We start from the raw sequence: 27,048 nt of genomic DNA, 5'->3' as shown, positions 1-27,048 counted from the left end.
CTGCTAATGGACAACATCTGAATACTAATTGGACAAGTGGCTCTGAGATAAATGCTGGGGCTATAGCAGAACCACAGATAACACGGTCATCTATCTGAGGGGTGAGCTAGTGTCTTGGTTTAGGATTTCATTCAAAATACAGCTCCTGCAGCACAGCAGCATTCCCTTCTTACAGCATTGGAGCCTGGACTTCTGACTGAGGCCCCGAGAACAGGACTTGAACCCAGAAATATTTGGCTCAGAGGGCAGGGTCAGCCAAACTGATACATAACTTTTCTGATAATCTAGTACAGCTTTGTCCGTCAGAGGCGAAATACATTGGGTGAGTAAAAGAGGGAAGTTGCCGAAGTTTCCCAGAAACAAAAGAAATGTTTCGGAGATCTGAAGGCTTGCTCTAAGTTTCACCCTATATCTAATGAAAACAATTTAAGCAAACAGGTGACTCACTGATTCGATGTTAACAGGTTTCACAGTCTCACACGTTACGTCTATGGGCAACGCAGGGAACCAGGTCATTCGGTTGCCAGTGGACCCACTGTTCAGACGTGGAGTGCTTGCCTGCTGCTGAGAAGGTCTCTGTACAAATCATGGCTACCACAATGTGCCAGTGCCTGGGCTTTGGCATCTCCGCCCTAGGCTTCGCCGGGACCATCGTTGCCACTGCGTTGAACATGTGGAGCACACAGGACTTGGGCCAGGATCTAGTGACCTCGATTTACAAATACATGGGTCTGTGGAAAACGTGCATGCAGCAGACATCCGGCTACACGGAATGTCGCCCCTTCTACACCGTCCTGGGGCTTCCAGGTAGGGTCGGGGGGGGGCGGGCAGGGGAGCGGTACAGTCTGACACAGTTGGGAATGCGCAGGTGGTATTAAAGAGCAGCATCTGTCCAGGAGGCAGATCACATTTCTAAAACACGACAATACTGCACTCAAAGTTGTGTGTTTGCATGTTTTACTGATACGGCTGCAAAAATGTTTCATTGCTTTAACCTTCCACAAAACCTCCCCTGTGATAAAGTGGCACTGATCGTTCAAGTGTTTCTTGCTAAAATCACTTCACGATAAATGTGTGCCATAGGCAGCCAGGCAAAGTATTAAAAGTAAAATGATTTGGATGATTTAAAGAGAAATGCTATGATGGAACGATTACACGCTAGGTTTCAATGGACAAGTTAATATACTGCAGGGTTGAGCTTCGATGGTAATAGTCTTGACTTAAAAAGGTAGACTTCAAGGAGAGACTTAGAGATTTTGAGGGCATTGGTTAAGTTACTTTTGGAATATTTCTGGTCTCCCTGCTATAGGAAAGACGTTGTTAAAATTGAAAGGGTTCAGAAAGGATTTAAGACCATAAGACCATTAGACATAGGAGTGGAAGTAAGGCTGTTCGGCCCATCAAGTCCACTCCACCATTTAAATCATGGCTGATGGGCATTTCAACTCCACTTCCCTGCACTCTCCCCGTAGCCCTTGATTCCTTCTGAGATCAAGAATTTGTCGATCTCTGCCTTGAAGGCATCCAACGTCCCGGCCTCCACTGCACTCCGTGGCAATGAATTCCACCAGCCCACCACTCTCTGGCTGAAGAAATGTCGTCTCATTTCAGTTTTAAATTTACCCCCTCTAATTTTAAGGCTGTGCCCACGGGTCCTAATCTCCCCGCCTAACAGAAACAACTTCCTAGCGTCCACCCCTGCTAAACCATACATTATCTTGTAAGTAATTTACAAGGATGTTGCTGGGGTTGGAGGGTTTCAGCTCCAGGGAGAGGCTGAATAAACTGTGACTATTTTCCCTGGAGCGTCAGAGGCTGAGGGATGACCTTATAGAGGTTTATGAAATCATGAGGGGCATGGATAGGGTGAATAGCCAAGGTCTTTTCCCCAGAGTAGGGGGAGTCCAAAACTAGAGGGCATAGGTTTAAGGTGAGAGGGGAAAGATTTAAAAGACCTAAGGGGCAATTTTTTCACGCAGAGGGCGGTGTGTGTATGGAATGAGTTGCCAGAGGGTGTGGTGGAGGCTGGTACAATTACAACATTTAAAAGGTATCTGGATGGGCATACGAATAGGAAGGGTTTAAAGGGATATGGGCCAAATGTTTGCAAATGGGACTAGATTAGTTTAGGATATATGGTTGGCATGGACTAAAGGATCTGTTTCTGTGTTGTACATATCTATAAGTCTATGACTATATGAATTGGTTTTGATGGAGATATTGTACTCATAAACTGAGTCTAAATGGAGGTATAATTAATTATACTGGTATACAGGGTTTCAAGGGAAGGAATACTATACAAATGGGTTGGGTATCGGTGGAGGGATTATTACTTTAGTGGGATCTGTTTGATACAGAGATTATTATACAAGTGGACCGGGTCTCCATGGCGGTAATATTAAACTTAGTGTCAGAGTTTCGATGGAGGGATTATTATACAAGTGGACAGGGTTTCGATCGGTGTGTTAATGTACTTCAGGGATGGGCTTCCATCAGCGCGTATACTCAAAAGGTGGGATGGTAAACACAAGAGCTGGAATTTGAGGGTGGTTTCACATACCAACAGCTGGCTCTGGATGACTGAAATGGCCTTTTCTGAACCCAGATATTTAGCAACTGCTAACAGGATGGTGACTTAACTGTCATGGAGAATCAGTTATGATTCAGGAAAATTTTAAAGGAGTAAGTCTGCCTTTCAAACAAAATATAAAATTGGATTTCAGTCCATTCCCTTAGGAAATTCTCTCCATTTCTGAGCCTACAGTTCATAGCAACACTGCTAAAATAAACAGATTATATGGTTGGTTAACTTAATACTTTTTTGTGGGATCTTGCTATGCACAAATTGGTTGTCAGATTTCCCTCCATTACAACAGCTTCATATTGAAAGCTTTTCATTGGAAGAAAAAAAAACTTTGAAAATCTTGATCAGGTGAAAGGCATGATATAAACATATGTTCTTTCTTGATTCAGTTGGTTACAGATGGGAGCTTTTGTTTAAAAATTGTTAACCTTGTTAGCAGAGCAAGACATGGAGAACTTAGGAACTTGAGCAGGCCATTCAGCCTCTCAAAGCCTGTTGTACAATTCAGTTCACTCATGCCTGATCTGCGTCTTAACTCATCTACTTCTGCCTTGGTTCCATGATCTCCTTGCCCAACAAAAATCTATCAACGTAGGAGAAAACAGAGTTAACGTTTCCGGTCCATTGACCGTTCCTCAGAACTGATGAGTCACCGGACCCGAAACGTTAACTTTGTTTTCTCCTTCACTGATGTTGCCAGACCTGCTGAGCTTTTCCAGCAACTTTGTTTTTGTTCCTGATTTACAGCATCCACAGTTTGTTTGGTTTTTAAAAATCTATCAATCTCAGATTTTCAATTCATCCTCAACAGCTTGGAGGAGGAAGAGAACTGCAGATTTCCATTGCCCTTTGAGTGATGTGAAACCTGCAGAAACACTGAAGGTTTTAAAATAACGATGACAAGGATTTGAGAGGAAGGGATATGAAGCAGACAAATGACAAAAGAAACAAAAATGTCTCCGATTCCAACAAATCATCGCTCTGGCAGGTTGGGTGAAACAGCATCTCATGAAGACATTTCAACTGTTCGTTTCAAAGCCACTTTCTTATCTAGATTGTGACATTTGTGAGAAAGTGTACAATGAAACTGCATTCTACACAGACAGGGCACCCCGTTATTGTGCACATAATAACCTGCCTGGCCAATATTGCGGCAAAACCCAATAACAGCATCACAAACCTCAACTCTTGATAAACTCTGATATTGCAACAAGTGCGCCAAGTCTGTGACATGGCCTGAAAAATTTGTTAACGCAATGACAAACTCGGATACTGAGGCAAGGCTTAATACCATGTAGTGACAAACCCAGCTAATGCTGGAGCAAATCTCATTGAAATGTCGACTAGTATTGTGTTACTTTATGCAACACACGGAAATGTTTCAGTTGAGGAGAGAAAGGACAAGGTTAGAGAAGATTTAGAACAGCAGACAGGAGGGACTGAACATAATTCTTCTCAGGATGTGGAAAACGGTGGAAAAACTGAGGTTATTGTCCATCTAGTTGTCCTGTAGGATTTAAGAGTCAACTGCACACCACAGCTAGAACAAAAACAAAGTTGCTGGTCTGGCAGCATCTGTGGAGGAGAAAACAGAGTTAACGTTTCAGGTCCGGTGACCCTTCCTCAGAACCTCAGCTAGATTTGGTAAGGGTTGCAATTTATGTATCAGCTGGGCTTTCAACAAAAATCCCACAGCTTTAATACTCAATTCATTTGTTGCCAGCCCAGGGCATTATTAAACTTGTTAATTTCAGTTTCACAATTTGCCACAGGGTCTGTGTTGCTGATCTATTCAATAACCACTACATACAGAGGAGCATAGCTTTAGGAGCAGGGAGGGCTAGGCCAGTCTAGTCTTCATGCCTGCTTCACCTTTCATGGTTCATCTAAACTCAACATAGTTCATCTCAACTCCATTCTCCTACTCGCCTCCACACCCTTTAACTCCTTTGTTAGTCAAGGACCTCTGCCTTAAAAATATTTATTGGCCCAGGCTCCACTGGTCTCTGGAGATGAAAGTTCCAAAGACTCTTGAAACTGGAAGAAAGTCCTCACCTTAACAGAGAAAACTTTACTTTTAACATGCATCTCCTGGTTCTCATCTCTCCCACAAAGGAAGATACCTTCTCAGCACCCCTTAGTCACCCTGTCCAATCTATCAACATAAGACAAACCCTTAATCCAGAAAATCAATCAAATGAACCTTGTTTGAACTATTCTTCTAATGTAGTCATGAGTTTTAGCAATGCATCTGGTTATCTAAGTGCTGAAGAGAATGACGGCTCTTATCACCAACATTAGCTGCACGTTCTTGAGCTTACATTATACTTCAGGTGATCTCTCAGGGCCTTAGAAGTTTCGAAAAGGTCATTCCAATTCCTCTCAGCTCTAAAGTATATGGGATCAACCTGTCCAATCTATCAACATAAGACAAACCCTTAATCCAGAAAATCAATCAAATGAACCTTGTTTGAACTATTCTTCTAATGTAGTCATGTACTTTCTTAAATAAGGAGACGAAAACTGTACACACCAGTCCAGGTGCAGTCTCACGATTACCCCGTCCAACCATAACAGAAGATCGTTTCAGAGATGGTAGGAACTGCAGATGCTAGAGAATCTGAGATAACAAGGTGTAGAGCTGGATGAACACAGTAGGCCAAGCGGCATCAGAGGGCCAGGAAGGCTGACATTTCGGGCCTAGGCCCTTCTTCAGAGAAAGAAGAAGGGTCTAGGCCCGAAACATCAGCATTCTTGCTCCTCTGATGCTGCTTGGCCTGCTGTGTTCATCCAGCTCTACACCTTGTTATCTCTCTTGTAACAGAAGATCCCTGTTTTTATAGCCAGCATGGCTAAGTATTTTGACAAAGAGTTGTGAGAATGTGGAAGTTTGCCCCAGGGCTAGCGGCTGAGATCTAAACGATATTTAACATTCAAGATCGCAAGGGATAAATGCATGAAAGAGAAGTGGTTGAAGGAATCCACAAACAGGATGGCCAAATGTGATTAGAGTTAATTGTATATGTGAAGGGTTAGTGCCGACAAGATGATGGGCAGAAAGTCTTCAACATCAACTTTCCTCGAATACTACAGCAATCCACACTAGTGCTGGGACTTATTCTGCTAATACTGCACAAAGCCCACTAATACTGTGATTCTCACTATTAATCCTAAAGGGTACTGCACGAATCTTCTGACATGTCCTGCTGCATCACAGCAAGCTGAACTATACCAGAGCATATTCCTTGACTAAAATGGAAGCAATTCTGAGTTTTAGCAATGCATCTGGTTATCTAAGTGCTGAAGAGAATGACGGCTCTTATCACCAACATTAGCTGCACGTTCTTGAGCTTACATTATACTTCAGGTGATCTTGACCATTCCTTGCAACGTAGACAAAAGAACATATATTGACACAACCCTGCACACATGACAAAATGTTTGGAGACAGGGCAGGGCAGAGACCGGGAGCAAGGGAGAAATGTGCTGAGTTATCCGGGATCACAAACAAACAAGTAAATGTTGCTGAGGTTGTCCGAGATGGAGGCTAAAACAGATCATGGCTGAAGAGGAGGATAGCTGAGGTCAGTGTGGGCAAACAGACGAGGGTTCTTGCAGTATTTATGGGACAGCGTGGGTGATGGAGAGGGAAGAGGTATCCAGCAGAACACGATTAGAAGAATGAAAGGTGTGAATTGTGTGGGATGGTTAGAGAAAATTACAAAAGTTGTAAGCAGCAAGGCCATTGGAAGATGTGAGTGAAGACAATGGACGAGTGAAGGACTGCGGGTGAGTTGAGGGATAAGGCTGACACCCTGCGACAAAAAAAGCAACCAATGGCCTTGTGTACTGGAACCTCATCAATTCCTTAGACATTTTCCAAACAGAAAGCACTTGCATCTCAGTCCACTCAACATGCTCGAGAAAACATACAGAGCCCATTGCGAGAATCAATGCCATCCTTTCTCAAAAAATACTCCCTGTGATTCACTGCTATTAGTCAGCACTTTGATCTCTACTTTCAAGATCAGATTGGAGATAACTGTCAGGAATATCCAGGTTTAACATGCCACGTTACAGTCCTTGGGAAACCATTATGTCATCATAGAATCCCTTCAGTGTGGAAGCAGGCCATTCAGTCCACTGAGTCCACACTGACACTCCAAGAGCATCCCACTTAAACCCACTCCTTACCCTATCCCTGTAACCCTGCATTTCTCATGGCCATTCTACCTAACCTGCATATCTTTGGACTGTGGGAGGAAACCCGCGCAGACATGGGGAGAATGTGCAAACTCCAGATGGACAGTTGCCTGAGGGTGGAACTGAACCCAGGTCCTTGGCACTGTGAGGCATCAATGCTAACCCTTGGGCCTCCATGCCACACAAGCATAACTCCAAGCCATTTTCTGCTGGGGTTAATGGAGAGTGATGGGTGGGAGGGACTGGGGGATGGTGGGTGAGGTGAGTGGGAGTGTAGTGGGTGGGGGGAGATGGGTTAAATGGGTAGGAAAGAGTGGGGGGTGAAGTCGATGGGGGTGTGTGGGGTGGGGGTAGTGGAATGGGGTGGATGTAAGTTGCTACTGTCTATTCCTACACCACAGACTGATGATGAGATATGGAATGCTATGCCTGGAAATGTGGCGGAGGCCACAAAGGGAACATTGGATGGTGATATGGACAGTAATGATGTGCAGGGATATGGGAAAAGGTAGGAGATTGGCACAAGTTGATAGAACCAGCAAACTGTGCTGAATCACCTTCTTCCTTACAAATCTTGATTCTGAGTCCTAGCCTTATTAACAAACAAACACACTCTTCTCATAGAAAAGTCTATAGAATGAAGTTTCCTGGGATGTGTTATTATATTGAAAATGCTAAGTAAGTTGCTGTTGAATTCCAGCCCCATTAAAGCACACCCTATGGAACCATGAGTCCCAGCTTTCTTTAGTTATCAGGTTTATAACACTTAAGTCAATCAGATGATCTTTCTGTTCTAATGCTGGACTTTTTTTAGACATTGTTGTTTCGGGTGCCCAGGTTCATGCCAGGTAGTCCATCTGGTTTCATTTCTTTGTTGAGGTGGCCTAGCAATTGATACAACTGAGTGGCTTGCTAAGGCCAATTCAGTGGGCAGTTCAGAGCCAGCACATTGCTGTGGGTCTGGACTCACACATAGGCTAGATCAGGTGAGGATGGCAGATTTCCATCCCTAAAGGACATTAGTGAGCCAGATGGGTTTTTCTAGCCATCGACAATGATGTCGTGGTCATCAGCAGATTCTAAATTCCAGATATTTCCAACTGAACAGATCAGGATGGCTCAGTGGCTCAGGGGTTAGCACTGCTGCCTCACAGCGCCCCCAGGGACCTGGGTTTGACCCCAACCTCAGGGTCTGTGTGGAGTTGGCACATTCTCCCCATGTGGATGGATTGGCTGTGCTAAATTGTCCAGTTAGGTGGATTAGCCATGGGAAATGCAGGGATAGAGTAGGGGAATGAGTCTGGGTGGGCCTGCTCTTCAGAGTATCAGTGTGGAATCGATAGGCTGAATGGCCTGCTTCCACGTCTATTGGGATTCTATGATTATACAATTTGATTGCCTTTCAACTCATTAAAACAAAATACTAGGGATTGGGTTGAACCCTTTAACTGCCTCACTGTGATTAGAAAGAAAGTCTCTGAAATTTGCCTCATTGCATCAGTTGTAAAGTTGACTTCTCTCACAATGTAGTATATCTAATTCAGTGTACCATGGTGCCAGTAGGAATAAGCTAAATTGTTCTTGTGTGTGATATCTTTAACTTACCCCAATTTTGCAGGAGGCAAAGGAACAAGGAAGAATAAAGGGAAAAGATTAGCCTAAATCCTTTAGCTGTTTGCACTCCAGTTGAAATGTACTTATTTATGGAATGCAAGCATCGCAGTATTTCTTGCCCATTTTTAGCTGCCCTTGAGGTGCTGGTGGGCTACCCTTATGAACCACCGCAGTTCATAGGTTGAAAGGCAAGTTGCAAGACAGATACAGTTTATTGAGAGATACTGATAGGTTATGTAAGTGGAGGAAAAGTGGCAAATGGAATATAATGTGAGAAAATATGAAGTTGTTCATTTGGGAAGGGAGGATGAAAAAACAGAATATTACTTAATCGGAGAGAAACTGCAGGAAGGACTTGGGGGTAACTGTACCTGAAACACAGGAAGTTAATAGACAGGTGCATCAGGGAATCAGGAAGGCCAATGGGATGTTTGCCCTTATTTCTATAGGGGCTTGGAGTATAAGAGGATGGAAGTCTTACAGTAACTGGTGAGACCACATCTGGAATATTGTGAACACTTTCGGTGCCCCTATTTAAGGAAAGATATCATTTCATTGGAGACAGTCAGAGAATGTTTACTGGGGTAATCCTGGTACCAAGGAATTGTCTTATGAGCAAAGGCTAGACAGTTTGGAACTTTACTCACTAGAGCTTAGAAGAATGAAAGGTGACCTCATTAAACCATATCAGATTCTTAAGGGGCCTGACAATTCAATTCTGAGAGGTTGTTTCTCCTCATGGGAGAGTCTAGGATCACAGAAAATCATCTCAGAAGAAAGGGGCATCAATTTAGTGTGAGGAGCAATTTCTTTGCTCAGAACGTTGTGTTGCTTTGGAACTTCTTACCACAGATAGCAGTGGGGTTAGAGACCTTGCATGTGTTTAAAGCTGAGGTAGATAGATTCTTGATCAAAGATCACAGGAAAAAGGCAGGAAAGCGGTGGCAAGGAATGCCAGATCAGCCAAAATCACATTGAATAGCGTAGCAGGGTCGAGGAGCAGAACAGCGTACTCCTGTTCCTGTTTCTTACGGTCTTACGGTGGTGTAAGTACAACAAGAGTGCTGCTAGGAAGGGAGTTCCAGGATTTTGACTCAACTACTTTAAGGAACTGTGAGTTTTTCCCAAGTCAGGATGGGGTGTGGCTTGGAGGGGAACTTGCATCAGTGTTCCCATGTGTCTGATGCCCTTGCCCTTCTAAAGCCTAACAACATAAAGACCATGTTAGCAGAGAGAATTGAGCTAGGCTGTGTTAGCTTTCAGGGCCAAGTTACTCACCACTGGTCTAACACATGAAGACTTTCCAGTTGGGCAAGACAATAGAGAGCTCTCAGCAAGCAGTGAATTATATCCCCAGCAAAACTCAGTGTTCATAGAAGAATGGAATATCAGAAATGAATGTTCAAAAGACAGTTCCTGATTTGCTAAATGAAGAAATTGATACGATTGATGGGATTAGTATGGTTTGGTGTTTGTGGGTCAGTACAGACATGCTGGGCTGAAAGTCCTGTTTGTATGCTGTGTGCTTCTAGAATTCTAAAGCAAAGTTTATAACACCAATACACAACTCAGTCAAACATCAGGGGAGATGTCCAAATTCATTTTTCCTTAACATTTCTTGAGGAACTCCTAGATACTTTTAAGTATTTTAAAAGAAACCTAATTTAAATCCTGTGATATCTTATGCTTTGTGTAGCCATGCAGATTGTCTGGTGAAATGATTCTCTACCATTGCTACAAAATTTACGAAATAAGCCAGTAGAAGGAACCACAAAATAGCAACAGGATGTATTGCTTGATTTCATTTTCAAATACTTTAACACTTTCCTTTACTTCATCTCTCCCATCTTCAAGAAATGACACAGCTGACAATGTAAGCTAGGTAAGCTGTCCAGTGTACTGGATGGTTAACCCCATCATATAAATGGGTATCATACATAATGACCCTCAACAATGTTAGCTCGTACCTTTTGGTAGTGCACTGGCCTGGGAGTCAGAACGGACTGAGTTATACTTCAGGTCCAGTAAGGAATCCATGCCAGTGACCACAACCTTAATAACAAGGAGGGCATTTGTAAAAACTTTGTCAGAAGTGCCATATCTACTGTTCGGAGAGGGAATCAGCTCCCCTCTTCTCAATTCCCTCTTGGTCGGTCTCAATAAATTATTTTATTTGTTTTTTTTTACACGCAGCTGTCACACTTCAATTAAAATATAGTTTGCTGGAAAATAAAGGAACCAATTACCTAAGTTACCTTGAGTGAAGGAAAGAGGAACTTGATTATCTACTAACGCTGAGAAAATATAATAAAACCCACAGTATCAATCCCACAAACACAGGTAATAAGTTTGAAAGGGAGTGTGTCTAGTACAGAATAATTAAAGATTACACTATTTAAAAGTCCTTGGAACCTTCGAGTCATAAAACTGAGGCCAAAGTTATTTAGCAATTGACTTGCATATGTTGCACGAGGAGAATCTGTAGATTTCAGTTCTTGGTGAATGGCTCTTTTCCAAATTCGGTTTTTCAGAGAGTCCTGTATTTCAAGATGACAAGAGAAATAAGCGGAGGGAGGGAGAAAGAGAGTTCCGGCTTTTGTTGTCACAAATCCATGTTTCCTTCCCTCTGTTCTGATGTTTAAAACTAACCGATGTAATATCATTCAGTGCGTATTCGGAGTTTTTGTCTTTCCAAGCTGGCTGACAGATAGGCAAGCCATTCACTTCCTGACAGATGAAATTATCACACACGTGTAATTTAACTTATATAGGAAAGATGTTATGAAACCTGAAAGGATTTGGAAAGGATTTACAGGGATGTTGCTGGGGTTGAAGGGTTTGAGCTATAGGGAGAGGCTTAATAGACTGGGATTATTTTCCCCGGACCATCGGAGGTTGAGAGGTGATCTTATAGAGCTGTATGAAATCTTAAGGGGCACGGATATGGTGAACAACCAAGGTCTTTCGCCTTGGGTAGGAGAGTCCAAAACTAGAGGGCATAGAGTTAAGGTGAGGGGGAAAAGAAGTAAAAAGGACCTGAGGGGTAACTTTTTTCACACAGATGGTGGTGCGTGTATGGAACAAGCTGCTGGGGCATGTGGTGGAGGCTGGTACAATTACAACATTTAAAAGGCATCTGGATAGGATATGAACAGGAAGGTTTTAGAGGGATATGGGCCAAATGCTGGCAAATAAGACTGGGTCAGATTGGGGTATCAGGTTGGCATGGACAAATTGGATTGAAGGGCCCATTTCTGTGCTGTATGACTCTAAAATTGGAAATGCAAATTACTTGGTGCTGTCTCAGTTGTGCCTGGTATCGACGTCTTCAGATAAAAGCGATAATCTCAATGTAGGTAGTCTTGTTTTTTCCACATGGGTCTCACAAAGTTTACCTCAATGTGTGTGACTACTGCAGCCATTTTAGACCCATGTTTCTACCTTTTTAATGAGCTATTTTATCCCACAGGCATGAAGAAGTGATAAAAATTAAAATTCGACAGCCCATGTTTACCACTACAGTATCACTATAAGACCACAACCTCAACAACATTTTAAAGGCATTGTTTGCAAAGGAATTGTTAATTTAGAGATATTTTCTCACAAATACCATGTTAGTAAAAGTTGAAACATTAAAACAAGCCATTTGATAGGTTTGATTGATCAAGTTGGGTTGGGAGGGGACGGTTGTAGCACACAAATCCTTAATGAGTCACATGCAACTCCACAGCTTTTTTTTTGACACTGTACTGCAGTCCTAAGAGAGGACTGCATTATCCAAGATCCTTTCATTTGGATGAGACAAAATTTTACACCAGTTCGGCTGGTGCTCAAGGATCTTCTGACTCAGAATTGAGAGTGCCATTGTCAGATCACATTGCCTCTCCCTGGTCCATGATTCACCTGCATGGTGAGTTTCAAAACTGCCTTGTGCCCCCTCTGCGTATGCTGTTAATTCTGGCTACGATCCACAGCAAATAAAGCTCCTCTAGGAATAACAACAATTCTGATCACTCTGGTTATCAATGCTCCAGGTGTAGAAAACCAGTGTTTTTCTCCCCCATTTCTCATTCACATAGATCAGTTCATTTTGGAATATCCCTTGGAGAAGATGCTAACATAGGTCGATTTGGGATGGAGCTCCATCTCCTTTAATTTAGAGATAATGGGAACTGCACATGCTGGAGAATCCAAGATACCAAAGTGTGGAGCTGGATGAACACAGCAGGCCGAGCAGCATCTCCTACTTGGCCTGCTGTGTTCATCCAGCTCCACACTTTGTTATCCTTTAATTTAGATCTACTTTATCATGTAAATGCGCAACAGAAGTAATGTCAGTTTCCATATATCCTAAATCATAGAATCCCTACAGCGTGGTAGCAGGCTATTCTGCCCATCAAGGCCGCACCCACCCTCTCTGGACCATCCCACCCAGACCTATCCCCCTAACCCATCCCCATAATCCCTCCTTCCCCATGGCCAATCCAACTACCCTGCACATCTTTGGACTGTGGGAGGACACCAGAGCACCCAGAGGAAACCCACACAGACACAGGGAGAATGTGCAAACTCCACACAGGCCATTACCCAAGGGTGGAATCGAACCCAGGTCCCTGGTGCTGTGAGGCAGCACTGCTAATCACTGAGCCACTGTGCCACCCATGGTAAATTTTTATCATTTTGAGTAAAGCCTGATTTCAAGAGAAAATACTAACTTCCTAGTAATTTGGCCACTCCTGTTTATTGATATGTTGGAAGTGCTGCAACGAAGGCAGTTCATGTGTGAACAGGTAGAGATTTGGTACAGGTGCCTGTAAAATGACACAGAGGCATTCCAAACCTTAGATACACTGTCCTCTGAAGTTAAAGTAAAAACTGATTTGTACCTCAGCAACACCAGATTGGCTACATTCACAAGGCTTGGCCAGATTTGTCCCTGAGCCGTAGTCATTTGGCTCATTGTGTCCATGCTTATCATCAAACATCCTTTTACTCTAATCCCATTTTCCAGCAAGTGACCCATACCTTGTTTGTGATGGCATTTCAAACATTCATCTAAAAAGTTTGTAAATGTCTTGGAGGCTCCAACCTCTAGTGTCCCTTCAGATACAAAGAGTCCCTTTTAGGCAAATGTTTTGGGTGAAAATAATCCTCAAATCCCCTCTAAACCTCCTGCTGTTTACGTTAAAACTGCCTTCTAGTTATTGTACCCTCTATTAAGGGCAAAATCTCTCCCTATCTACAGTGTCTTTGCCCCTCAGAAATCTGTACAATTTGGGCGGCACGGTGGCTCAGTGGTTAGCACTGCAGCCTCACAGCACCAGGGACTCGGGTTCGATTCCAGCCTCGAGCAACTGTCTGTGTGGAGTTTGCACATTCTCCCCATGTCTGTGTGGGTTTCCTCCGGGTGCTCCGGTTTCCTCCCACAGTCCAAAGATGTGCAGGTTAGGTGGATTGGCCATGCTAAATTGCCCATAGTGTTCAGGGGTGTGTGGGTTATAGGGTTGTAGGGGGATGAGTTTGGGTGGGACGCTTCAAGGGGCAGTATGGACTTGTTGGGCCAAAGGGCCTGTTTCCACACTGTAGGGAATCTTAAAAAAAAATCCTCCTTAGGCCATCTCTGCTCTAAGGAAAACAAATCCCAGAATATCTAGTTTCCCTTCGAAGCTGATTCCCTCCAGGCCAGGCAACATCCTGGTGAATCTCCTCTGCACACAGCACTCCAACTAACCAATGTTAGCCATGCTCCCAGTTTGCCAAGTTTAATTTGGTGTTACCACCAACTGCACAAACTGAGCACTTTTTTTTAGTTCATGCATGGGATCTGGGCATCATTGGCTATGCCATCATTTATTGCCCATCCCTAATTGCCCAGAGGGTAGTTATGCTTCAACAACATTGCTGTCAGTGTGGAGCCACGTGTAGGCTAGACCAGGTAGGGATGGCAGTTTCCTTCCCGAAAGGGCATTAGTGAGCCAGACGGGTTTTTCCTGTCAATCAACAATGGTTTCATGTTCATCATTAGATTCTTTATTCCAGATTCTCTACTGAATTCAAACTCCACCATTTGAATTGGCAGGATTTGAACCCAGGTCCCCAGAAAATTGCCTCATTCTCTAGGTTGTTAGTCTGGTGATAATACCGCTTGTGGTCCTCGCCTCCCTAAATGAAGCATACATCACACTTGCAGCCATCCCACAGATCATCAGGCCATGAAGTGTGACAGCATAAATAAACCACACAACTCAATGAGTTTGCTCCCCTATTCAATTAGTTGGTGGCTGATCTGATTATCCTCAATTCCACTTCCCTCCCTTTGTCCTATAACCCTCGATTGCTTCACTGATTAAAAATGAAGCCTCGAAAATACTTAATGGTGCAGCCTCAATTAACTTTTTGTGGTAAATAATTCGAGAGTGATTACCCTCCAAGAGAAAAGATTCCTCCTCATCTCTGTCGTGACTGGGCGACTCTGTGGACTCTGAAGTTATGCTCTCTTGTTGAAGAGTCTCTCAGAAGGGAAAACAACCTCTTCATATCTAGCCTGTAAAATCCCCTGAGAACCTTCTATGCTTCAATAAGGTCACCTTTCATTCTTTGAAATTCCAATGAGTACCAGCCCAGCCTGGTCAACCTCTCTGCATACAACGGACCCTGCATATATGGTATTGCTGACATGATGCAAAATCACCGCTGGGGGTTATGTTCTGAGCACGCCTTGCTTAATATTATTTCAGCTAGGCAACAACCTTTTGGGTAGCTCACAACCTAGAGAATGAGGCAATATTCTGGGGACCTGGGTTCAATACTCCAAAGGCACTTCAGAGTCACGGAGTTGTACAGCATGGAAACACACCCTTCAGTCCAACTCGTCTGTGCTGACCAGATATTCTAAATGAATCTAGTCCCATTTGCCAGCATTTGGCCCATATCCCTCTAAACCCTTCCTATTCATATACATATCCAGATGTCTTTTAAATGTTATAATTGTACCAGTCTCCACCACTTCCTCTAGCAGTTTGTTCCATCCATGCATGAACCTCTGAGAGAAAAAGTTGCCCCACGCGTCCATTTAAATTACGATCTTTTGCATTAATGACAGCTTTGGTGGCTTTAGACGGGAGACTATCCTACACAGTGTCAGGTTGTCTCTCTGAGCCACACTCTCACCTCAGAAGATTGAGTTAAAAGTTCCATTCCATGCCTCCAACACAGAATGGAACTGACTCTTCAGTTACGGACCGATGTACTGTCCAAAGCGGCATCTTTCAGTTCAGCTGCTATACCGAGGCCTTTTGTGACTATCCGGGTGATGGTGTGAACCAAGTGAGAGAAGGGAATCCCTCAACACCCATCACCAAGAACTAACTCACTGCTAACCTGTTTCAATCACCACAGGATTGTGGTCAGTGCAAATTCGCTGCTACCATTTAATAATGGTATTGACACTTCACAAATGAACCAAGTACTAGTCTAGTATTAACCAGGTCCAAACTTCAGTGAGATTTGAATAAATTGTGTGAGTGGGCAAATACTTGGCAGATGCAGTATAATGTCGATAATTGGGAGGTAACCCATTTGGTAGCAAAAATAGGAAGGTGGATTATTATCTAAACGGTTATAAATTGAGAAAGAAGAATGTGTAATGACCTGGGCGTCACTGTGCAGGATTCGCTCGAAGTAAGCATGCAGATAGACTGGGAGGTAAAGAAGGCTTTACCTCCTTCTTTATGAGGTAAAGAAGGCCTTCATAGTAAGAGGGCTCGAGTACAGGAGCAAGGGATGTCTTGCTGCAGTCAGGCAGGACCTTGATGAAACCACGCCTGGAATAGTGTGCGGTCTCCTTGTCTGAGGAAGGTTGTTCTTGCTTTAACGGAAGTTGATCCAGGGAATTGAATTCTGGTGCTATCACTGACTGGATAAAAGGAAAAGTGAAATGTACCGGGGGGCTGGGGTTACAGGGCAGTAGGATGTGGGAAAGATATACACAAACTGTAAAGATTACAGTGGGCAATGATCATGGAGGTATTTAAATATATGAATGAGAAATTCTATTGTACATTCCAAACCCTAGGCAAAGCTGTGAAGTGTTCTTTTACTCTCTCCTGTCCATTATCCTGCCTGGGTCCCACCCTCTGCATAAAATTTGCCTCAGTTACTTCAAATTTGCAAGACTGTGGTTAGCGCAGAACCTTGCCTGATGTAGTGAAAACTGGCAGCTTTCTGATCAGTCGTTACACCCAGTCTTTATGCGCTTTGCTGCTTCTTTTAGTTCTTTGATGAAATAGTGCCATTGCCATCGATGCCTACATTGGCAAAGCCACCATTTCCGACCCAACCCAATCTTCACTTTGAACTGAAAAGCCATTTCAGAGCGCAGTTACAGTTAACCACGTGGGTGTGGGTCTGGAGTCACATGTAGGCCAGTCCAGGTGAAGATGGCAGATTTCTCCCCCTAATAGGGTGGATTTCTACAATCAATCATAGCACCATGTTTGCCACTACTGAGCTTAGTGTTGAATTCCAGGTTTACTCAGGGAATTTAAATTCTACCAAATGCCGTGGCAGGGTTTGACTCAACTGCCCCCAAAGCATCAGCCTGGGCCTTTAGATGATCATTCCAGTGACATTGCTACTACACCACCAGCTAACTCATACACTTTGAAAAGAATAACGTCATTCAAGAGTGAAAAATGTAGTGTACAACCCTTTGCATTCTTGGGATGCAGGCATTGCAGGCACAAGCAGTATTTACTGATCATCCAATAATTGCCGAAGAAAGTTGAGTAATGGGTCTTCCTTTTACGTACTGTCATCTTTGTGCTAACAGTACCCCTAGCTAGGAGCGAAATTCCGACATCTCGACCCAGCAACAGCAAGAAAGGTTTGGAAACAGAACATCAAAGTAACGGTGCTCCCACAGCAGCTCCAGTTCTGTCCTGCGGAACAGGGGGCATCCTTCCCAGCCTCCCACCTCAGACCAGTTAACCCACCGCAGCCTATGTGTTAATGAGTGCTCCCCCTGGTCTAAACAAGTCAGTCCCACAGCAGGGCAGTGTGCTCAACCACTCAAGTCCAGAGGCAGCGGGGTGCAAAACGTGTGAGATTGCATGGGCTCTCTGTGTATTCTCAGCCCCGGTCCATCCTCTCGATGTTCACACTTGTGTGAGAAAACACTCAGAAATCATGATTTCCCTCCCGTGGTCCCTTCTGACGACCGATTAGCTGTTTTGCTGTGCCCTCACCTCTGCCAGGTAAACCTCCCCTTGATGCAGTGGGAGGTCAATGGGCGATATCCAGCAGCTGCACTAATGCTTGTACCTTGTGCCCGCAGCCACCTTCCAGGCCGTCCGCGCGCTCATGATCGTCGCCATCGTTCTCGCTTTAATCGGTTCCGGTGTCTCCATCTTATCCCTCAAGTGCATTCGACTGGGAACCATGGACGATGCTTCAAAGGCCAACCTGACGCTCACTTCCGGGATCCTGTTTATTGTTGCAGGTACGGCTCACCCACCAAAACATGCCCAGCTCGCCAACTGGCCTCATGTATTGGTCAATCGCACCATTTCTCGTCCTCCATAGCCCACAGATCTCTGGCAACGTGTACATCAATTTTGGCAGGTTTAATCCCTCACTCTCCGTCAGCTGAAGGAGGTGTGGGTTTCAGTGTCCGTGGGGATCAATTACACAGGGCTCAACAGCTCTGCATCCTAACAGCCAATGCTGAGCAGTGATGAATTTCCGCAACACTTTGTAGCTGTACCCAACCTAAGCCACAAAATCTTGCTTTCCAGATTGGAGCTCTGCCAGGCTACATTAGGTTAAGTGAGAATAAGTCTGTGGGACGAGAGATTATCCTGCCGGACGCGTTAATCACCTTCGTCCCACAGACAGCCCCCTGCGTGATACTTGGGTTGTACAGTTGCCCTGGTTTTCGACAGGAGCCTCTGTTCAGCTCCTGAGTTATCCAGACTGTACCCAGTGTATTTCAGGCTCTCAGTCCAATGACGCTAAGAAATTTAATAACTGATAAATATTCAACAGCAAACAAAAAAATGTTGCTGTAATTGAACCACAACATGCACTCCCCCTCCTCCAATCCCAAGGCTGTCAATGATCCACATTGCTCTTATTGCACCCCGGTGCGCAGCACTGGCCGGCTGGTAACATGATGAAGTACATACAAAAGCAAATCAAATGAATAATTGCAACAATGGTTGAAGAATGTTAAATACCTTTAGGACATGGAGTGCTGTAATATGTTTGTTACTGAGGTGCTGGAAGGATGTAAAGGGAACTGACTGCATTGCATTTGAGCTGACCCTATTTAATGCTCACATCAACTGACTGAAATAGCTAAAATTCTCATGTCTCAACATCACTCACTGTGAGAAACACAAAGATTCCATTCTGACAAATAAATAAATCTTATTTGGATCAGGCTTGAATTCAACATTTCTTTTCAGTCTCCCCTTAACTGTCTCTGCTATAAGGAGATCAATGCTGGCTTCTCCACTGAGTCCCTTATACCTGACATTTCATTGATATATCTCCTCCTCGCCCTCTCAAAAGCCCTGGCAATCTTCCTGAAGCGTTGCACCCAGCATGGGTCGATTGAGAATGGATTTCTTCTCTTAATCCTCAACTAACAGTTCTTGTTTGTACCTGGACAGGAGTTTGTTGCATAGCTGGTGTATCGATCTACGGAAACATGTTGGTGACAAACTTCTGGGAGGCAAACTTGTCAATGCTTGGGAATCAAGGGGGAGTTCAGCAGAGGTAAGAGTCAGCAAACTGGACTACTAGCTCTCATTCATTTTCTCCCCCACATTCAAGAAGGGAATGAGTCTCACCGCTATATTTATTCTTTCATGGGATGTGGGGGGGCTACAATTTGCTACTTATCTTTAATTGCTCTTGCACCGCAAGGCTATTTCAGAAGGTAGTTAACAGTCAACCGTACAGTGACAGGTCTGGAGTCACCTGTAAGGATGTGACTCATGGTAAGGATTTCCATCCCTATAAGATATTAGTGAATCTAGATGGGTTTTTAGAACAATTAAGGGTAGTTTCACTATTGAGGCAAGATTTCAATTCTAGTTGCCATTCCACCAGCCATCACCTCAAAACAGACATCTCCCCCAAAATAGCTAATACCCCCAAAACAGACATCTCCCCAAAAGCAGACATCACCCCATGAGACCTTTCAAGTTATCAGGAAGTCCCAATATTCTTTACAGCTAGTGACTTGTGGTTATTGTTACTGGTAACCCTCACTGAAAGGTTCCCAAACAGTGATAATTTTATGGGTTATTTTTGTGAAATTGTAGTGGTTAGATGGTTGCCATTTGGCCAGCTTTTAATTCCGGGGATTTCTTGAATTCGAATGTCACGATCTGTCGTGGTGGGATTCTGGAACATTAGCCTGGGCCTTTGATTACTCATTCAGTCACAGTACCACTGTGCCTTGTGGACCCTGATTTAAGCAGAAAGGCAAAAGTGCCAAAGATAAGATCAGACTAATTTTTTTTCTGGAATCTGGAGTGCACTGCCTGTGAGAGCATCGGAGGCAGATTTAATAGCTGCCTTCAAAAATAATATAATAGTTATCTGAAGAGAAACAATTTGCAGAAGAGCAGGAAGGGAGGTGTGGGCGTGGAGCGAGTTGGGTTGCTCTGGCAAAGTACTAGGTGGGACATGATGGGCTGAATGGCGTTCTTATGTGCATGACTATTCAGACTGATAAGGTTGTTGTTCTGTGCAGGTACACATTTGGCTCGGCCTTGTTTATAGGCTGGGTTTCTGGGGGCCTGCTTGTTATCGGTGGAATAGTGATGTGTATCTCGTGTCGAGGTCTGGTACCTGAGGATACTCGGTGAGTTACTGCACATATAACAACAGAGAGTAACATCAATAGTTGTTAATGTCAACCATCACTGGAATCTCCAATGCAATATAGTCTTCACTTAAGCCTTCCATGGTTTTCTTCAGATTTTCAAGTAGATCGAAAATGGAAAGAATCTTTTGCATTCCACACTCTCCATTGTTTCAAGTTCCTTTCTCACTTTGTTTTGCTGAGGGCAGGAAATATCGAGTTATTTTCGAGGGATTTTCAAAATGCATGCCGTGATGCTCTCAGAGGGATGCTCAATTGTTCCAGCTGACTTGCTCTTGGTATCTTCACTGTGTTAAACGTAAGACTCAAAAGCATCTTGTTCGATTGGCATTTCATCCACCAATGATGCTCAGCAGCTGCAGTGTATATTATTTACAAGATGCACTGCAGAAATTCATGAAGGCTCATTAGGTAGCATCTTCCAAACCCACAACTATTATCATAGTTATGGAGCTGCACAGCACGGAAACAGACCCTTCAGTTAAACTCATCCATGGCGATCAGATATTCTAAATCTAGTCCCATTTGCCAGCATTTGGCCCATTTCCCTCTAAACCATTTCTGTTCATATAACCATCCAGATGCCTTTTAAATGTAGTAATTGTACCAGCCTCCACCACCTCCTCTGGCAGCTCATTCCATACATGCACCAACTGTTGCATGAAAATATTGTCCCTTAGGTCCCCTTTTAAACCTGACCCTTAAATCTATACCCTCTAGTTTTGGACTCCCATGCCCTGGGAAATCGGCCTTGGCTATTCATCCTATCCAAGCCCTTCCCAATTTTATAAGGTCACTCCCCAGACTCCAACGCTCCTGGCCAAAAAAGCCTCACGGTGTTCAATCTCTCTCTGTAGGTCAAACCCTATAACCCTGGCGACATCCTTGTAAACCTTTTCTGACCCTTTCAAGTTTCAGAACATCTTTCCTAGAGCAGGGAAACAGAAGTGGCCTGACCAAGGTACTGTACAGCCACGTCATGAGCTCCTAACCCCTACACTGAATGGACAAGGGTAATAGATACATGGGAACACCACCACCCACAAATACCCATCCAAGCCACTCACCATCTTGACTTGGAAACATATCAGTGTTCCTTCACTGTTGCTGGGCCAAAATACTTGAATTCCCTCCCTAACAGCATAGTGGGTCTACCTACAGCTAAGGGCAACCAGCGATGAGCAAAAAATGTTAGCTCAGCCAGCAATATCTGCATCCCATCAATGAATAATAAAACTCTGCATTGTTGAGTGTTTAGAATTTGGAATGGAACACTTGTGGAGATGGTAGATACAAATTCTATAATAGCCTTCAAAGAGAATTAGATAAACTTCTGAAAAGGAAGGAATTGCAATATCATGGGGGATAAGGTGCTGCCAGCGGAACTGAGGTGGGTTACTGCAGCACACTTTGTAAATGATGCACATTATTACTATTGAGAGTTGGTGGTGTGCTGAGTGAATGAAGTGCCAATCAAATGGGCTCCATGCCCCATTCTTCAAGCTGTGTGTCTCCTGCAGCCTGTTAGTTGAAATAGCTGCATTATCGTTCATTCAGGGCCAGGTTTCCAGTGAGCACTGCACTGGCTATGGCCAAATGTTAAAGGGTATTACAATAATCTCATTGCCTTTCTCAATGCTATCTTACGCTTTACTTTTTCCGAACAGCATACCTTTGTAGGAACTTAGTAGGAGAGACTGTGTCCAAAAACATTAGGAAACCAGAATAATGGGCACAGAGACAAACTTAGCAATAGGATACAGAACAGGCTGTACACAGGATACAGGAAGCCTTTTGGCCCATTGCAATTGTGCTCAGTCTCCGGAAAAGCAACCCACAGTGGCCCGTTTGTCCCTTGGACTGGACAGGGGTTGGGAATCATAGATTTCCAAGTTCAATGCTCATTCACATGCAGTTGATTTGGGATGTGGCTTTAAGAAGCAGCACAAGTTCGGAATCTGCTGATGACATTCAAGTCTTCAGTGGGCCTGGAACTGACAATTCTCAGGCTCAGAGATGAGAAAATCACCAGCTGAGATAAGATGGAGTAAAAAAAAATGAAGGCTACAATGGGATTGATTAAGAATGTTTCAAGCAGCGAGCTAGCTCGAAGCCCCTTATCCTCCCCGCTCTGTGTTACCAACTTCTGAGAGTCTAAATTTTTTTGTAGAATCTTTTCAATCTTCAGAAAAAGATCTACTTCTATTTTAAAAGTTTTACTTGTGGATTCTGCACCTGTCACTTTTCCACTTATGTTTCACAGCCTGTCAACCCTTTGTGCAAAATAATTTCTTCATTTTGAACGTAAGGTGCCAGAAATATAGTTACTTACATATTACATGTCTGTATTTGTTAAAAGGAAGATCCTGTTCCTTTCCATCTTCAAAAGGTTTTATCAATTTTTATCGGTCAAACGTCAAGGTTCCTGAACTGCTCAGTCTCTCTGCCCCTCAATTATGTTTAAGTTGTATCCGTCAGTGCAACTCCCGAAATGTATCACTGCCTGATCTTCCACATTAAATTCCAAATGACATCTATCTGGATTAACACCAGCAGGGATACAGTCGATAATAGAGAGCACTGCGAGGAGGAGTGTTACTGAGTGTATCAGGGAGGTGTATTAACATCAGTAGAGATACAGTCAGGAACACAGGGCGTTGGGGGGAGAGGGGTTACTGAGTGACAGAGTGAGGGAGAGGGATTAACATCAGTAGAGATACAGTCAGTGACACAGGGCGCTGGGGGGAGAGGGGTTACTGAGTGACAGTGTGAGGGAGAGGGATTAGCATCAGTAGGGATACAGTCAGTAACACAGAGCCCTGGGGGTGGGGGGTGGGGGGGGGCGAAGAGGGGTTACTGAGTGACAGTGTGAGGGAGCTGGACTAATATCAGTAGAGATACAGTCAGTAACACAGGGCACAGGGGGGAGAGAGGGGATCTTAGACTTCAGCATTAAGGAGCTAGGTTAATATTAGTCGAGATGCAGTCAATGATATAGAATGTTGACTGTGTGTACAAACCAGTAAGGGTACAAGACACATCGCCAAGCAGGGAAATTCTAGTTTCTATCACCAAACTGCAGGTAAAGCGGCATCCGACAGCCCCTGCACCTTAGTATTGTCAAGTTTGCAAAACAGACAAATCAATCATGTTGTGTGTACAGTGGCCCTTTAGACACTGCACAGACATAGACAGGTCTGAGGTCAACGGCGAGGCCTCGCCCTAGGAAGGTACAGCCTATCACAAACACGGTGGGAGGGGATAATTGCTTGGGTAAGGTGCTCGCGGCCAAGGAGGGCAGCGGTAAATCTGGAAGGAATGAAAGAAAGTTTGTAGAATTGAGAACTTCAAGCGGTCGTGCCGTGGGTTTCAAAGCATTTGCAGCTTCAAGAGAAGCAAAGGTCTACAGAAGCCTCCTGATAAAACTGGTCATTGTTTTGTGCAGGTACAATTCGACCATCTATAAAGTCCCGAGCCGTGGGGGTCCCTACAAGACGGGCTACAAAGCCGGCACAAACTACGACACGGAAATGACCCACGTGAGGAAAAGCTACCCCGACGATATCGAGTCAAAGAAATCCGGCTACAACCGTAGCACCGAGGACTCCAAACGTGCTGCATCCGGGAAATACGACTATGTGTAAACTTGCCGGTAACCCCAGGGTGAGATTCTGAAACTTGGCCAGGGTTTGATTTGTTAAACGCCCTTCTGAGATACTTTTGCTCAGCTCACCTTCCTGACCTGTCACTCGCCGGTGTAGTTCTGATGCTGATAAGGAAGACCAGTGCAATCAGTTGGGTAGGGTCCAGTTTCCACACAGACCATGCAATTCAACATCAGCGGGGACCTCAAAGTGGACAGTAAGGGCCCTGCCGACCTAATTTTTCATTTGTGTTGATGGATGAGAGTATAGCATCCATTTTGTATCCCCACTGAAGTTGAATGTTACCCCAATGGACAACCCATGTTTGATTTGAGCTTTGACTATAGTGCCCATGCATATCACCCACACTGGGGAGTACAAATACCCATCAGTCATCCTAATGCTGCCAGATAGAAATTAGATAAAACTTTTCAGGCCTGAAGGAAATGGAATGTGGACTCAGAGATCAGTGCAGCCTCTAAATGGGATCAAGAAGCAACCAAACGAGTTTCCTAGAAGACAATGGGTGAGGAATACAATGCTGGGCAGGTTACAATGATCTATCCAAAAGGACTGGTATTATTGGACCAAATACTCCACATCCTCAATCTGGATCATGCCCAGGCAAGCAGGCTGAGCTGGAGGGAGGTGGGAACTCTGGAAGTTTTCATTAGCAGATAATCTTTCCAATCTGGCAGGTTCACTTGGCAATCATGGAAGATAACAGAGAACACCACTTCATTTTTCTTCAGCATCTCCCATACCCGCGGAACAAGGAGAGGGAAGCTGGAAAGTCCAAAAGTCAAGTCCAGACTCAGTCGCATTTCTAACATTGTCATTTGCCTCAAGATGATGCAAAGGATTTTTTTTCCCATCTCTCTCCGTGTTTCCAAGACCTTCCTGTCTTACCAACTCCCAAATTCCCCCTTTCAGACATTTGAAATTCCAAATCTCCTTCGCTTGCGGCTAAACATGTCTCCAGCTCAAAACCCTCCACCTCCTCTACATTCATCTGCTGTTGACTTCAGTTACACTCCTGCTCACCTCTTCTTGTACTGAAGCAAGGTGTCAAGGCCAGGCCAATGAAATAGGTGACAGTGGAGACGGAGAAGGAGCAAGAATGTTGATGTCAATGGCAGTAGAGAGAGCAACCGGAGAAGGTCATTTTGCATGCTAAAACAAGGAGACCACATCAATCCCAGGAATGGTTGAAGTATTCTTAGTGCCTTTTTAAATCAAAACACCAACAATAAGAGGGAGTACCCAACATGGCTTAATTGCACAGCTTATCAATCAGCATTCCCATTCATCTTCCTTCACCTGGTTAGCACAAGGATTGATACACTGTTTGATTATTGTTTGCTTCTAAATTTCTTTGCAACAAAGTCACGGCCCAGAAACATTTCACAATCTCACCCTTGTGGTTTAGGAGAGTGTTTGCGCTTTGTGGGATTTTTTAAAGAAACTGTTGTGAATGTGTGTTTTTTATTATTATGTATAAATGGTGGGCTAAAGTGCGAGGCATATTATCATAAGAAACACCCACAACGGGGCCAGGAGTCAGGAAAACTCCACAGACTTTCAGAAGATGCCAAAGTTCCAAACCCGCTTCCAACAGAGCTGATGTCTTTTTTCGCTGTAAAGGAGCTGAGAATAACATACAATGCAGGGGGACCGTCAAACTCTACAGCATCAACTGAACTCTGTGCTGAGATCAGTCAGAGCCCAATGTGGCTGTTCCAATTGCTCCACTTTAACCCACAGTGTAGGAAGTCATGAGTTCAAGGATTTCATTCGAATTAGGAATTAGAATCCCTACAGTGTGGAAACAGGCCCTTCGGCCCAACTAGTCCACACGACCCTTGGTGCTTCCCACCCAGACCCATCCCCCTTTTACCCACCTAATCTACAGACCCTGAACGCTATGGGCAATTTAGCATGGCCAATCTACCTAGCCTGCATATCTTTGGACTGTGGGAGAAAACCGGAGCACACGGAGGAAAGCCACACAGACACGGGGAGAATGCACAAACTCCGCACGGACAGTTGCCCGAGGATGCAATCAAACCCGGGTCCCTGGTGCTGTAACAGACCCTCTCGAAGGATAGATAAAATGTGTACAAGTGTCATGGTTGGAGCTTTTCTTTTTCAAATCTCCTGTTCTTGAAACTTGAAATAAAAGTAGGTTTAAGCTGTTATTGAGAATCAAAACAGTAACACCATTAAACAAACTGCTTTTATTTGACAAGATGTAAGTTTGGGGGGATAAAAATTCCCATCTGCCCTTGCAGGTTCAACAGAGTCCCTTCGTTGACATTTCACAAGAACTTCATGACATCATTATGAATGCTTGGCGAGGCTTCAAAAGGTACAATTATCTCAGCACGAGATTCTGAGTCCACAATTTGATTGGCAGCTTAAGGTGGCTATTAAATGATTAACTGGCTTTATGAAGAAGCTTGTTTTTTTTTATTTAATCTATTTTTCTAATCAAACTGTTCAGAGATGTTATTACATGCTTCTGGAACAGGTGGGACTTGAACCTGTGTCTCTCAGTCCACTACAACTGCACCATGAAAGTCCTCAGCTTAGTTCTTTTTTAAACTAAGGCAAGTCTGCCAAGTCCAGACATATTTCAACTTGAACTACCCTCTTGAAGGGGAAAGATCCAGCTCAATGTTTTAGAAGCTAACATAACATACATGATGGAAAATCCATATTTTTCCACCTCTTGTTACATACCTCACTCACTGGTTTAATTTTCTCTTACAATCTGTGTCTCTGGCCTGGTGGAATTGAGCGCAATTACCAAATAATTTCATATCCTTGTTATTTTCTTGAAGTATAACTTCACCCCAACAGAAGTACCTAACTTCAAACCTCTATTTTTCACAAGAGAACATCCTGACTTGGAACTGGATAGCCATTCCTTCACTGTCTCTCTACCAGCACTGTGAGTGTCAATTCACCGCATGGGGTGCAGCAGTTCAAGAGAGCATTACCCCTATCAAATTGTCTGTATCTCTGCTGTGTTTAGATCTTTGACTTTATGTTCTGTAACAATTAGAGGTATTCTTCCTTAAAAAACAAATAAAAGTACGTATTAA

The 27,048-nt window shown here is 43.9% G+C and overlaps 2 protein-coding genes across 5 annotated transcripts in view; one reads left to right on the top strand and one right to left on the bottom strand.

Annotated features, from left to right (window-relative positions):
* The window catches only part of dzip1l (DAZ interacting zinc finger protein 1-like), a 173,644-nt gene that overhangs the window by 65,930 nt on the left and 80,666 nt on the right, over positions 1–27,048 (bottom strand). The gene's annotated exons all lie outside the window — the stretch shown is intronic.
* On the top strand, positions 495–27,048 carry LOC125457980 (claudin-18-like). The gene is made up of 5 exons (XM_048542814.2): positions 495–807; positions 17,736–17,900; positions 19,075–19,180; positions 20,166–20,276; positions 23,743–27,048. The coding sequence occupies exons 1-5, from the start codon at positions 588–590 to the stop codon at positions 23,939–23,941; spliced, it is 801 nt and encodes a 266-aa protein (XP_048398771.1). The 5' UTR covers positions 495–587; the 3' UTR covers positions 23,942–27,048.

This window comes from Stegostoma tigrinum, chromosome 14 (genome assembly GCF_030684315.1).
Source record: "Stegostoma tigrinum isolate sSteTig4 chromosome 14, sSteTig4.hap1, whole genome shotgun sequence".
Lineage (NCBI taxonomy): Eukaryota > Metazoa > Chordata > Chondrichthyes > Orectolobiformes > Stegostomatidae > Stegostoma > Stegostoma tigrinum.
The sequence above is the reverse complement of the archived record's forward strand: the minus strand, read 5'-3'. Positions and strand labels throughout refer to the sequence as shown.

Coding starts and splice junctions, on each gene's coding strand:
- LOC125457980 (XM_048542814.2), top strand. CDS start 588: ATGGCTACCACAATGTGCCAGTGCCTGGGCTTTGGCATCTCCGCCCTA. Junction 19,181..20,165: donor CAAGGGGGAGTTCAGCAGAG/GTAAGAGTCAGC, acceptor TGTTCTGTGCAG/GTACACATTTGGCTCGGCCT. Junction 20,277..23,742: donor CTGGTACCTGAGGATACTCG/GTGAGTTACTGC, acceptor TGTTTTGTGCAG/GTACAATTCGACCATCTATA.